This window comes from Elephantulus edwardii, unplaced genomic scaffold (genome assembly GCF_000299155.1).
Source record: "Elephantulus edwardii isolate Elephantulus edwardi_28Jun2011 unplaced genomic scaffold, EleEdw1.0 scaffold00003, whole genome shotgun sequence".
Lineage (NCBI taxonomy): Eukaryota > Metazoa > Chordata > Mammalia > Macroscelidea > Macroscelididae > Elephantulus > Elephantulus edwardii.
Genome location: NW_006399753.1, coordinates 36,583,089 through 36,597,342, shown reverse-complemented (window position 1 = coordinate 36,597,342; position 14,254 = coordinate 36,583,089). Strand labels below are relative to the sequence as shown.

General features: G+C 41.7%; 1 protein-coding gene and 1 pseudogene across 1 annotated transcript in view; one reads left to right on the top strand and one right to left on the bottom strand.

The window, feature by feature from the left end:
- TM9SF2 (transmembrane 9 superfamily member 2) overlaps positions 1-9,413 on the bottom strand; it is a 76,528-nt gene extending 67,115 nt beyond the window's left edge. The window contains exon 1 of the mRNA XM_006879379.1: positions 9,028-9,413. Within this exon, the coding sequence (XP_006879441.1) occupies positions 9,028-9,198 (171 nt within the window). The 5' untranslated portion in view covers positions 9,199-9,413. The remainder of the gene's footprint in view (positions 1-9,027) is intronic.
- Positions 9,414-10,543: 1,130 nt separating this feature from the next.
- Positions 10,544-11,975, top strand: LOC102854985 (annotated as a pseudogene).
- The last annotated feature ends 2,279 nt before the right edge of the window (positions 11,976-14,254 follow it).

The window sequence follows — 14,254 nt, the reverse complement described above, 5'->3', positions numbered from 1 at the left end:
TATGAGTAATGAGGTTAATCCCTCCCCCTCTCCAGACATCCAAGGAAGGAAGCAAATACAAGTCATTCTGGTGGAAACTGGGAAGGTAATAAACAATTCTTCATAGTGATGATGTTAATTTGAGGACTAAGGTTCACCTGATTCAGGTTATAGTCTTTTTAATCAGTTGCTATGCATCTGAGACCTGATCAATAACTAAGGATAAAAGAAGAACTGATGCTTTTGAATTGTGGTTGAGAAAGACTGCTGAATGTCCCATGGACTGCCAAAAAAACCAAATAGATAATCCTCTGAGAAGCTGTAGGGAGAGTGCTTCTAGGAGACAAAGATCAAAAATCTTTGTCTAACATACGTTGGGCATGTTACTAGGAGAGGTTATCCCTTGGAGAGGGACATCGTGCTTGGGAAGATGAAGAGATGACAAAGGGGAGGAAGACCATCAACCAGGTGGGTATACACAGTCACTGCAGGAATGGGCTTGAGTGTGTAAGAGATTGTGAGGATGGAACAGGATAAGATAGGGTTCAGCAATGTTATTCAAAGGGTCGTTATGAGTCATACTCTACTCAATGGCACCTAATAACCACCACCACCTTTTGACTGGTATCCAAAGTTTGGAGTCTGTAAGTTACACCAAATTGTTCTTTAATTTTTGGGGAGAGGGGGTTCCTTCTGAATTTGTTAAGGTTAGTAGAAATGTACAATGCCTATACAGTCATGTTGCTTCACCTCATAAAAATGGCTGGACATTTTAAATACAAGGTGTACTCATAATAAATTATGTGCCCGTGGGTAAGTAATAATCTTTAATGTAAGGATGTATTGAGGCAATAATAAATGGCAAACATTTAGTGAGGTAACTAATCCACAGTAAGTTAAATTAGTAAGTGTTGTTTACACTGGGGATCTGAATAAGAATTACAGAAAGAAAAAAAAAATCTTTAAGTTTCTGTGGAAGAAAACCCCAAGGACTGTTAGAGCTAGTGGAGCAATTTATTAAGGTGGCAGAATACAAGATCAATATACAAGTCAGTGGATCTCTCTATAGTAACAAAGAAAACTCGGAGAAGAAAACCAAGAAAGCAGTATCATTTACAATAACCAGCCACAAATTGATATACTTGGGAATTAACCAAACTAGAGACATAAAAGACCTGTACGAAGAAAACTACGTTTACACTTCTGTTAGAAATAGTATCTAAATAAATATAAATGTGCCCTGTACCTGGATAAGAAATTACAATAAAGTGAAAATGACAATCCTACCAAAAGTAATCTACATGTTCAACGCAATCCTGATAACAAATTCATTTTTTTAAGGAGATCGAAAAGGCAACTTCTAAGTTTATTTGGAGAGACAAGTGACTCTGAATTAACAAAGCACTTATGAAAAACAAAAATGAAGGGGAGGCATGCACTCCCTGCCTTTAAAACCTACTACACAGTGGTAATAAGCAAAACAGCATTGCACTGGTACAATGACAGGCACATAAACCAATGGAACAGAATCAAGAACCCAGAAATGGACCCGTCTATCTATGGTCAACTGATATTTGACAAGGAAATAAAACCTATCAAAAGGGAAAATGATAACCTCTTCAATAAATGGTGCTGGCAAAATGGACTGCTTGCTACCTGCAGAAAGCTAAAACAGGATCCACATCTAACATCAAACATAGGGTAAAGGTCAAAACCAGAAAGTTCTTCGTAAGAGACAAACTGGGGCCAACATTAGAAGGCCTACCCTATGGTATAAAGAGGCTGACAAATACAGCCAGAAATACACAATTTGGAGGGGCTAAAATTGATGAAAGGGACTTTCTAAAGATTAAATTCCTATGAATATCAAAACTTTTCCAACAGGGTAAAAAGAAAACCTATCAACTGGGAAAAAACATGTGGCCATACCATCTCAGACAAGGGTCTCATAACAAAAGTTTACAGAATACTCTTGGGCTTCTAGAACAAAAAGGCTGATAACCCAATTACAAAACGAGCAAAAGACATGGAAAGATTTTTCAGAGATGAAGACATTCAGATGGTCAACAGAAACATGAAGAAATGCTCAAAATCATTGGCAATAAGAGAGATGCAAATCAAAACTACAATGAGATACTATCTCACCCCAGTAGCATTGGCAATGTTTATCAGGGCAGCAAAAGCAATAAATGTTGGAGGATGTGGAGACGTGAGAACTCTCATACACTGTTGGTGGGATTGTAAAATGGTACAACCATTCTAGAAAGCAGTTTGGCATTTCCTCAAAGAGCTGGACACAGAAACTTCATATGACCGAACTATTCCACCACTAGAAATATATCCCAAGGAAATTAGAACTGAGACACAAATAGAGATTTGTACACTAATGTTCATAGCAGCATTATTTACCATTGCAAGAACATGGCAACAACCCAAATGTCCAACCATAACCAAATGGATTGAGAAACTGCGGTACATTCACCCAATGGAATACTATGCAGTACTCAGGAGGAATGATTTAGGAAAATACTATATAACTTGGGAGAGACTGGACAACATTATACTCTGTGAACTAAGTTTTATAAGGACAAATATTGCATAAAACTATTATTGAAAAAACTGAATAACTATTAAACCATGTATGGGGACACAAGGGTGGAAGGGGTGGGAACAGAGGAGTGAGGATGGGTAGGCAGAAAATCACAAGGTTGTACATTTTGATAGGTAGAGAGAGGGGATAAAGGAAATGGGAAAGAAGGACTTCTAAAAAAAAGAATACTAAGACAGTAACTTTTCTTATCTACTGTTTGTCTATCATTATCTTTGCTTAGTTTAGGAAGGAAAAGATAGATGATTATCAAACACAAGTGATACCCTTCCAATCATTATGTCCTTCTCCAAGGACTGGTCCCTCCTGACAACATGTCCAAAGTATGTGAACTTCAAAATCCTTGCTTCCAGACAACAGCTTGGTTTCACCCTTTCCTGGATAAACCTGTCTGCTCTCTTGGCAGTCCATGATAAGTGCAATAAGGAAGAACTAAATGACCATTGATACCTTTGAATCGTGTAGTAAAGAAAATTGAATAAACCATGGTCTGCAAAAGATCTAACAAATCTGTTAGGAAGAAGTGCATCCAGAGTGTTCCTTAGATGCTAGGATACTTTGAGCATGTTATCAGGAGGGGCTAGTCCTAAGAGAAAGGCATCAAACTTGGTAAAACAGACTGATTGTTCAAAATTACTTTTGTAGTCACTGGCTTTGACTTTCACCATATGGCTGGGTGATTGGTGGTGTTGTGTACCACTGAGTAAGAACCGAACCACAGCTGACCCTTCGGCAGGATTTCAGAGGCAGTTAATTGCACAAGAGAAGATTGCTCATCCTTCTCCTGCAGAGCAGCTGATGGACTTGAACTGAGGGCCTTTGGGATTGCAGTGCAGCCTTCTGACACAGTGAAGAATGTCTATGTATGCTTTACTGACTATGCAAAGGCATCTGACTGTGTGGACTACAACAAGTTGTGGCTGATGCTGAGAAGAACTGGAGTCCCAGAGCACTTAATTGTGTTCATGCAGAACCTATACCTGGACCAGGAGATGCTGTATGAACAAAGTAGGGGAACAATGACTGCATGGTTTAAAATTAAGAAGGGAGTATGTCAGGATTATATTCTCTCTCCATACCTATTCAATCTGTACACTGAGCAAATTATCCAAGAGGCTAAACTCTATGAAGAGGAGTGTGGTATCAAATTGGAGGGAGACTCATCAATAACCTGTGTTATGCAGATCACACAACCTTGCTTGCTGAAAGTGAGGAGGATTTGAAGTATTTGTTGCAGAAGATCAAGGAATGAAGACTTCGGTATGGATTGCATTTCAATGCCAGGAAAACAAAGATTTTTACCACTGGACCAACAGGCAGCATCATGATGGAGAGGAGATTAAAATTGTCAACAGCTTCATCTTGTTGGATCCAGAATTATCACCCCTGGTATCAGCAGTCAGGAAATAAGGAGACACATTGCAATGGGAAAATCTGCAGTTAGGGACCTCTCCAAATTATTGAAGAATAAATGTGTCAGTTTGAGAACTAAGGTGCATCTGATTTAGGCCATAGTCTTTCTGATCATGCATTTGAGAGCTGGACAATGAATAAGGATGACATAAGAAGAACTGATGCCTTTGAACTGTGGTGTTAGAGAAAAGCACTGAACACCATGCCATGAATGGCCAAAAAGACAAATAGATATGTCTTGGAGAGGGTGCAGCCGGAGGCAAGAATGATGAGACTTCGCTTCACATACTCTGGGCATGTTGCTAGGAAGGGCCGAGGGTCAGTGAAGGAATGAAAGACCTTCAACCAGGTGTACTGATTTGGTGACTGCTGCAATGGGCTCTTGTGTGTCAGGAAGTGTGAGGATGGCACAAGATGAAACAGGGTTCAGATTTTTTGTTCATAGAGTCACTGTGAGTTGTACTCTACTCAACAGCAAATAACAACAAAAACAAAATGGATTCTGCAGGAAAACCATATAGCTCAATCTGTAATTACCCTGACAAGACAAGGTACTTTGGAATACTGTGAAAATTATTACTATATAAATTATGCATGATATTCTTGGTTTATGTTCACATTTTCACTTTACAGTATAACAAAAATGACTGTCTACTTTTCCTCTTTTTTTTGTTTAAAGGGATGTCTCTGGAAGGAAGCATATCATAAGAAAATAAGATTATTTTCCTTATTTTAAGAAAACAAAAGCTAATGGAAGCATTATCAATGATCTACCTAGTAAGTGAGGGATCAATTAATCGAATTTGTAACAGCATTTTCTGAAAATAATTATTCCCATATCACAATTCTTGGGTTTTGGGTTTTTTTTTTTTTCATTTTTAAAAGAAGATCCTTCAGCTTTTCTGAATCATGTGTACAAAATGGTCCTCCTTAACAAACATGAAAACTGGTCAGAATAAGTTAGTAAGTACCCTGACTGAAATAATAAAAATGAAACGGTTTATAGTTAAAGTTTCTTCTCTGAAAATCTAATAAAATATTAAAATTTGCATCAAATTCCCTTCTCCAGTCAAACTATAGGAAAAAAGTCCTAAAAGCACATTCATTTGTTCTTATATACATTGTTTCCATTGAAGAAAACATGAGAGCAGCTGGCAAAAAGATTAAAATCCAAACATTTCAGATTTGCCTTTACTTTTTACCTTTAAAATCTTATATCTAAAAAAGACTCCCTAAAATTAACATTAAAAGTAGCTACTTTAAAAGGATCTATTAATAATATACAAATCTAACTGGTAGACCACTTAAAAATGTCACTCACGAGACAAGTACAGCAATGAATGAATGGAAATCCAAAATCTCTGTAAATGTTCATTAAAATTATTTTTAAAAATATTAAAATAAATTTTTTTTAAAAAACCTAAAAAAAAAAAAAAAGTCATTCACACTCATTTTCTGAAGCCCATCTCAAATGTTACTTCCTCCCTGTAGCTTTCCCTGAAGACTCCAATCCACAGATGTTTCCTCATTTATGTTTAAGTATACTTTGGACACACATCTTTTATAACTAACTCGATGATATATTCATAAGTCTTAAGTCTCTTACTTAAGGTTCCTAGAGGGTAAAGGCTTTATTTTTCATCTTTGAAGCATAAAGATATAACTTATGATTGCTGATAAAATTAAATGTAAAGACCAAATACTAGATCTTAAAGATTAATTGTTGTTGTTGTTGTTAAGTGCCATTGAGTTGCAGGTGACTCATAGCGACCCTATGATCCAAAGTCCTGGACACCTGTATAACTCTCGTCCTTTCTCCAGGTTCATAGGGTTTCCAGAGGCAAGCTACTGTGGAAGTGGATGCCACTCCTGCTTCCAAAAAGATTAATTACTAAAATATTAAATGGAAAAACCACTGTGCTAGCAAAGAACACATCTTCCTCCCTCTCACCTCCTTGAATAAGAGTTTTACCAGAAATCTAGAAGGGGGTGACAGTGTCTTGCACTGCAGGGCATGCAAGCTAAAGTGCTCAAATGTTATCAGATGACTTGAATAAACCTTAACAATCCTAACATTTCGTTTTTATTGCTGTTATGTGCTGCTGACCCTATGTACAACAGTTCTGAACTCTGCTCTATCTTCAGCCAATCTCACTTTCTCTGACACACAGGATAGTGATGATGGTGTTGTTAGGTGCCATCCAGTACAACTCATAGTGACTCTATGAACAAAAGATGTGACCAATTCCTGATACATAAGAGCCTACTGCTTCAGTCACCATATCAGTCCACCTGGTTGAGGGTCTTCCTCTCCACCCTTCCCAGCATCACGTCCTTCTCCAAGGAATAGCCCCTATTAGGAACATGCCCAAAGTATGTGATTATTCGAAGAGCACTCACTCTGGCTTCACCCTCTCCAAGACGTATCTGTTCATTCTCTTAGCCATTCATGTTCAGTGCTCTTCCCCAACATCACAGTTCAAAGGTGTCAATTCTTCTTCTGTCATCCTTATTCATTGCCCAGCTTTCAGATGCACAGCAAGTGACCCATAGGGTACCTAATTTTTAAATAAATCTATGTCTATATGTCATTCAAGATAGCTATCCAAACAGAAACTCAAAAATGCCATTAAGAACTTAATAGCTTCTTTTGCTCAAAATTCACAGCTACTGTAAACCTTGCAGTAATAAAATAAACACCTTCTCTACAGGGTAAAGATGTGACAGTCTGCTTTTGTAAAGAACTGTTGTTGTTATGTGCCCTTGAGTCACCTGTGACTCATAACGACCCTAATTATAACAGCCCTAAACTCTGCCCTAACTTGTGCCAATCTCACCATGTCCGACACATCTGCCCCCATTACCCCAGTCACTGAATCAATCCATCTCATTGAAGGTCTTCCTCTCCTGCTCTGTCCCTCCACCCTCCCAAGCATGACGTCCCTCTCCAAGGACTGGTCCCCCCCGTAACATGTCCTAAGTATGTCAGAAGAAGCTTCAGAATCCTTGCCTCTAAGATGCAGCCCAGCTTCACCCTCCCCAGGACAAACCTGTTTGTCTTCCTAGCAGTTCAATACTCTTCTCCAACACCACAGCTCAAAGGCATCAATTCTCCTTCTATCCTCCCTAGTCATTGTCCAGCTCTCTGATGCATTGCAAGTAATTGCAAAGACCATAACAGAGCTTGGGAAACTGTGGGGAAGTTCTAATCAATCCTAGTTTTCAAAAAAACAAACACCAAATAGAAAACAAACCCAGTGTGGTCAAGTCGATTACAACTCAATGCATCCCACCATCAGGTTTCTGAGGATGTAAATCTTTACAGGAAGAGACTGCTTATCTTTCTCCTGAGGAGTCACTAGGGGATTCTTGCTACTGATCTTTCAGTCAGCAGCCCATTATGCCATCAAGGTTCTTTTCTGTCCTGAAATTATAATGTCAAAACTGAGTCAACGGTGGCAGGTTTTATAGGTGGTATAAAGTCTGTAATGGAGCTCTGATGGCCTAGAGGCAAGAAGCTGCGCTGTAATCCCCAAGGTAGGAGGTTTGAGGCCACCGAGAAAGAAGGTCGATCTCCTCCCATGCGTAAACTGCCTCTGAAAACTGGCTGCACGGTCAGATATGGATTGGTTCGGACTCTACAGTATATAAGGTCAACAACAGCCTAAATAATACTCAAAACAGTTTTAACAAAATCAAATAAGCCCACTCCTCATGTACTGGCATTGTTAGGTTCCAAAGATTAGGCTGTTGCTGTGTACCATTGAGTCGGAAGCGACCCAGAGGAGACCCTCAAGCGGGTTCACAGTAAATTCACGGGAGTTGTTTTGTCCATCTTTCTCCCAATGGAGCTGCTGCTGGTGGATTCGAACCACGTAGTTCTCTAGCTATCAGATTAGGTAGTTATCAGAAAATTGGTGTTGCATGAAAATGAAGGACCAGAAAATTACAAAACTGTTAAACCACTGAGAATCCTGACCCAGCCAAGTTTAACCATAACCATTACAACCAGCATTATTTCTCTTGCCGGTGTTCTTTTCCTTCTCTGGTGACAAATTACTGACAAACCAAAGTCCTTAATGTGCAAAACAGCTCGCTGATTTTTACTGCGGTCTTAAAGGTGAAATATCAGACTAGGAAGACAGCTGCTAAGTGAGAAGGTGTAATGCTGAATGTGTGTCGTTATATCCTACTTCCGCCTCTTTTACAATCAGTTAAACATAAACTTTGAGCGTGAATGTCTTACAAGATCAAAGTTTTCAAAACTTGCCTTTGAAAGAAACCACCACTTTCTCCCCTCCCATAACCCCCCTTTGGTATTTAAAATCCTGTCCAAAAAACTAAGCGGCGTGGTTTTAAGTATTTTTCCTCTATTAAAAATTCCCTGTAGGCAAAAATTAAGTGTTTCAACCACTACAGTAATAATTTCTACATTCAACTGACACAACTTTTTTTATTGATTTCACCAGAAAGCAACAACTTGCAAAGTTAGAGTAGAGATATCAAAGACAGAACAAGTCAGGACCAACTGGGAGCTCCCCCAAAGGAAAATACAATGTAACAGGAAGCAACAGAGTAAAAAAAGTTATGGAAACTGTAACTAGGTTGTAGTTCCGCAGTATCACCGGACTGAGGGTCTAACTTCTATAGACAGGGATGGGAGACCTCAGCATTGCACGATCGCTGAACACCGTGCACAGAGAGAACTCAAAGGCTCAACTTCAGGAACTCAACTTCCAGGGAGCTCAACACACAGTCCCCCCTTCAAAGTAAAACTTAATACTATTCCTCATATAACTTGGCGGGTAAAACGTGAGGCCCATTGAGTCTTCATCAATCTGCCCCTACAAAGGCCATTTCCAGAATATGCAACTCAAAGGAGGCTGAGCCCCAGCGCTTCCCGGCAACCTCGACCCAACCCCCTGCAACGCCCCCTTCCCGGAGCTCCGACCCGGGGCCCCGCTCTCCCGGACAGGAGGCGACCCTCCCTGCGGCAGTGCCCTGACTGGCTGCCAGTCCTTACCCACCTTGCATTCGCCGCTCTTTTTGTCTTCCTCGCAGAAGTTGACGGGAGCCAGGCCGGGCAAGTAGAAGGCGTCGCTGCGGCGCAGGCCTGGGGCCGCCCCAAGGAGGAGCAGCGACAGCAGCCACAGCCGCGGCCACTGAAGTCGAGACGACGCCGGCGGTCTCACCCTCATGACGGCTGTTTTGGGGAAAGAGCAGCCGGGTGAAGAGGGAAGGAGGGCTGGGAGGCTCGGAGACGACGAGGCCGCGGGAGATGAAGGCGGCCAGCCCGCGACGGACAGTTCCGGTTACGCTAAGAGATACCGCTGGTCCTGCAACAGAAACCGAACGCGATTCCAGCGGAGCATGCGCAGCACCGTGTGCACATGCTCAGTAAGAGCGGCCTCAGAGAGTTTCCGGGAGGAAGAATGAAGAAAATCCACTTTCCAGGTTTTTCAGCGGGCCAGCTGGACTGAGGGCTCTGGGACCTATTCTGGGGTTTATCTTCTGATGCCAAATTCTCCTCTAGAACTTACTGGAGGCACTGTGGAGGGTACCGCTTGTGGAACGTTAGTGTTTCTGCTATGTGCTCTTATTTCCCATAAACATCCATTTTTTCCCTACGCTGTCCACAGCATGCTGACCCTTATTCACAGAGGAAATGCTCCAGATAGTATAAAGGGGGAAGGCAAAGTTCGATGCACATCTGGTTGGGAGCAGGGTAAGGAAACAAAGGGGGAGGAACTGGCCACAAGTCCTCAGCCATTTATTCAGTGTATTTTTCATCTATTTTCCAAACAGTGGAAGCAGAGGGGCGTTCTTGCACAACCTTCTTAAAGGTGGAAAAGAGAAAAAAGAGAGCGCTGGTTTAAAGGAGATTGTTGTTGTTGTCATGTGTCCCCGAGTCGCCCGCGACCCATGTGCAGCAGAACCAGTCTCACTAATTACGACACACCTAACCCTTTTCCCCTCGTTATTGTATCAATTCATCTCATCCGGGGTCTTTCTCTCCTGGTCTGTCTGTCCACTCTTCCAGACATGATGTCCTTCTCCAAGGACCACTCCCTCCTGGCCACAAGCCCAGAGTATGAGAGGAGCTTCAAAATCCTAGCCTCCAAGGAGAAACTTGGCTTCACGCTCTCCAAGGCAGGTTTATTTGTTTCCTTGGCAGTCTGTGGTATGTTCATGACTCTTCTCCAGCACCACAGTTCAAAGGCATCTATTATTCTTTTGTCATCTTTAGTCATTGTCCATCTCTCTGATGCATAGCAAGTAATTGTGAAGACCATGGCCTGGATCAGGAGCACCTTAGTCTCTGACATCTTTGCTTTTCAGTACTCTGGAGATGTCCCCAACAGCTGATTTACAGAGTCATTGTACCAAAAGAATTGACTGACATAGAAGAATTTCATGAAACAACATATGATCAAGAGGCAATGGCCTCTGCCCCCTTGTGCATGGTCACGCCTAGCCAGGGCCTGGATCTGGAATCCGGTCTTAGTTGCTACTGTGCCCGCCACCTCCTGCTGCCTGCACAAAATGGATCCCTGCAAAGTGAGCGAGCTTTGGGATGTAAGCAGGACCCTAGCATTCTGCACAGAGAGGAAATGCGCTTCCTGAAGGAGTGGGTGGAGAGCATGGGTTATAAAATACCACCTGCTACTCATAAAGCTAAATCAGAAGAAAATGTCAAGGAAGAAAAACCAGATATCAAGAAACCAGAGAAAGACCTAAAGACAAATGAGCCAACAAGTGAGGAAAGTGATCTGTTGTTGTTGTTATGTGCCGTCGAGTCATTTGCGACTCATAGCGACCCTATGTACAACAGCCCTAAACTCTGCTCTGTCCTGTGACAATCGCACTGTCTCTGATACACTCATCCCAATTACCCCATTCACTGAATCAGTCCACCTCATAGAGGATCTTCCCTTCCTGCGCTGTCCCTCCACCCTACCAAGCATGATGTCCCACTCCAAGGACTGGTCCTTGCTTACAACATGTCCAAAGTATGTTAGATGGAGCCTCAGAATCCTTGCCTCCAAGAAGCCGCCCAGTTTAACCCTTTGCAGGATGAATCTGTTTGTTTTCCTAGCAGTCCATGGTACCCTCAATACTCTTCTTCAGCACCACAGCTCAAAGGCCAAGGTGTGATTGAAGCAGACATTGATGCCCCTCAGGAAACGGAAAATGTAGAGATGATGGATGAGGCCAATGAGAAGAAAGTGGCTGCCACTGATGCCCTAAATTAAGGTGAGCTGCAGAGAAGCCATTGACTTATTCACAGATGCCATCAAATTTAATCCTCACTTAGGCAGTCTGTATGCCAAGAGAGCCAGCGTCTTCATCAAATTACAGAAGCCAAATGCTGCCATTCGAGACTGTGACAGAGCCATTGAAATTAAACCTGATTCAGCTCAGCCGTCTGAGGTCTGAGTCGTGCGGGAAAGCACCCCGGGAAAGCACACAGACTTCTGGGTCATTGGGAAGAAGCAGTACACGATCTTGCCCTTGCTTGTCAACTGGACTTGATGAAGATGCTAGTGCATCTGAAATAAGTTTAACCACGGGCCCAGAAAACTGCAGAACATCGGAGAAGGTATGAAAGAAAACGTGAAGAGTGAGAGATCAAAGAGAGGACAGAGAGAGTTAAGAAGGCTCTGGAAGAACATGAACACGCCCAGAGGGAGGAAGAAGCCAGGTGACAGTCAGGATTGCAATATGTTGCTTTTCCAGGAGGCTTTCCTGGAGGAATGTCTGGATTGGGAGGGGCCATGCCTGGAATGGCGGGAATGCCTGGCCTCAGTGAGATTCTTAGTGACCCAGAGGTTCTTGCAGCCATGCAGGATCCAGAAGTTATGATGGCCTTTCAGGATGTGGCCCAGAACCCAGCAAATATGTCAAAATATCAGAGTATCCCAAGGTTCTGAATCTCATCAGTAAATTGTCATCCAAATTTGGAGGTCAAGTATAATGTCTTTTGACAAATAAAACCCATGCTGATGGTGGCGGGGTGGGGGGAAGAGGCAATGGTGATGAAGGAGGAAGTGCAGGCTGCTCTGAAGGACTTGGCAAAAAAATAAAGCCCCAGGAATTGATGTCTATTGGTATAGACACATTTCAACAAACAGGTGCTGCCCTACATGTGCTCATCAGGTTGTGCCAAGAAATCTGGAGGACAACAACTTGGTTAAATGACTGGAAGAGATCCATATTTATTCCCATTCCAAAACAAGGTGACCCAATTGAGTATAAAATTAGCAAACAATATCACTAACAGCACACCTAGCAAAATCCTGCTGAAGATAGAATACTACTGACATTTTTTTAAACTTTTTTTTTTTTAATAAAAAGAAGACTTGGCTATAGCCCAGAGGTTAATGAGGAAAGCTATTGTTAGGTGCCCTCAAGTGGACAAGCCCTCCGCGACCCTAGAACAATAACCCTGAACCTTGCTCCATCATGCACCATCCTCACAGCTCTGTGCTGCTCTAGCTCATTCTGGCAGTCATTGTGTCAATCCATCTTGTGGAGGCCTCCTTTCTTTCTCTCTCCAAGGATTGACTGCTCCTGAGAATATGTCCTAAATAAATAAGACGAAGTTTCACCATCCTTGCCTCTAAGGGGCAATGAGGAAAGTGGTGGTGTTACATGCCATCAGGTTGACTAAGACTCCCAACAACCATTGAGTAAGTCTCTGGCACTTTCCTCACTGATAACGTGATATGATGTCTGTTTACATGCAATGTGTGTGTTGCATTTTCTGATCATCTTTTAGTAAGAAAGTTGTTCTTTGGGTGACATAGTCAATTCACAGTTAGAATCCACCAGATGCTCTGCTGGAGAAGGCGGGGCAATCTCCTCCTGTACCAGTCAGATCCAATTTGATGGTACACCCACAAAAAATAACAAAGAAATAAGTCAATTCAATTAAGCTTTATTTCAGTTAAAGAATGTACTTTTTTAGCTAAGTAGCAAAAGCCATAACCTATGGGTGCTTCCTGCTCAGAATTAGAAGATGGACTTCAGAAGGTTTTGAAATCTTAATTAAAATTTTGTGAGTGCCTTTATTTCTCCAAGGAAGGTTTATAATTTTCAAAAGGGTCTTAAGACCATTTTAAAAAGTTAAGAACCACTGATGGGTAGGGTGAGGTAACCAAAACAGTGAATACAATTCATGCTTACAAAATTAGTTGCTCTGAGTAAGAACACCTTTAGAAAACCACTTTCTAGTTATATAACCTTGAGCAAGCCAATTAACCAGGCACCATGTCATTTGAGTAAGAAGTGGTGAGGGGGAAAAATGCCTTTTTTATGACTGGGGGGAGATGAATCAACAATAAAAACACCACTACTATGGAGTCTATTCTGACTCACAGCCACCCTATTCCCATTGGGTATCCAAGGATGTAAATCTTCATGGATGCACACTGCCTCATCTTTCTCTCTCCAGAGGTTGGTGGAAAGAATAGCAGGTCTTTTGGCTAGCAGCTAAGAGCTTAATCCACTCCATTGTCAAGGTTCCTAGGGCTGTGAAGATTACAGGAAAAATTTTATGTAAAATGCTTATATCTTGGCCAGGAATAATGGCAATCATTTTTATAGCAAAAGTCAATCTAGGAGGGTCCCATGCTCTGGAATAGTTATTAACTATCTCCTCTTTATCTGAAGCCACTAAATACTTGGCCTCAGGGCCAAAGTTATTTCCAAGGCACAGGCAGAAAACACAGGCATTATTTGCTATAACAGCACCAGAAAAATAAGTCTCATTATTTTGTTATTAAATAACAAATGGGCAAATTAAGGAAAATAATCAACATAATCTTGGACTCTTGGAAACAAATGATTTCTTTAATGAGATCTTCAGCTGTCTGACCAGTGCCACTCTTGTTTCTATCTACGAACAGAGTTATGCACTTGTGATGCACACACATCTGTTATTTGGAATCATTCCTACATAGTCGTGAGGGTTTCCTGTTGAGATTAAAACAGTCATTAGCTTCTTTAGTACAAGAATATTTTCCACAGCAGGTTTAATATACCTTTACTAATGCCCTTGTGGAATAGCACAGTTTAAGAATCTTTACAGACTAGGTAGGGGTACATCCACCTCAGAACTTAAGGGCTAGCGTGGTGGTAGGGAACTCTGGTGGAGTGGACTGTGCAGAGAGTTGTGCTAGTAACCCAAAGGCTATATTTTGGCATTACTAATCCATCAAGAGGGAAAAATGAGCAATCTCCCATGAGATCTAC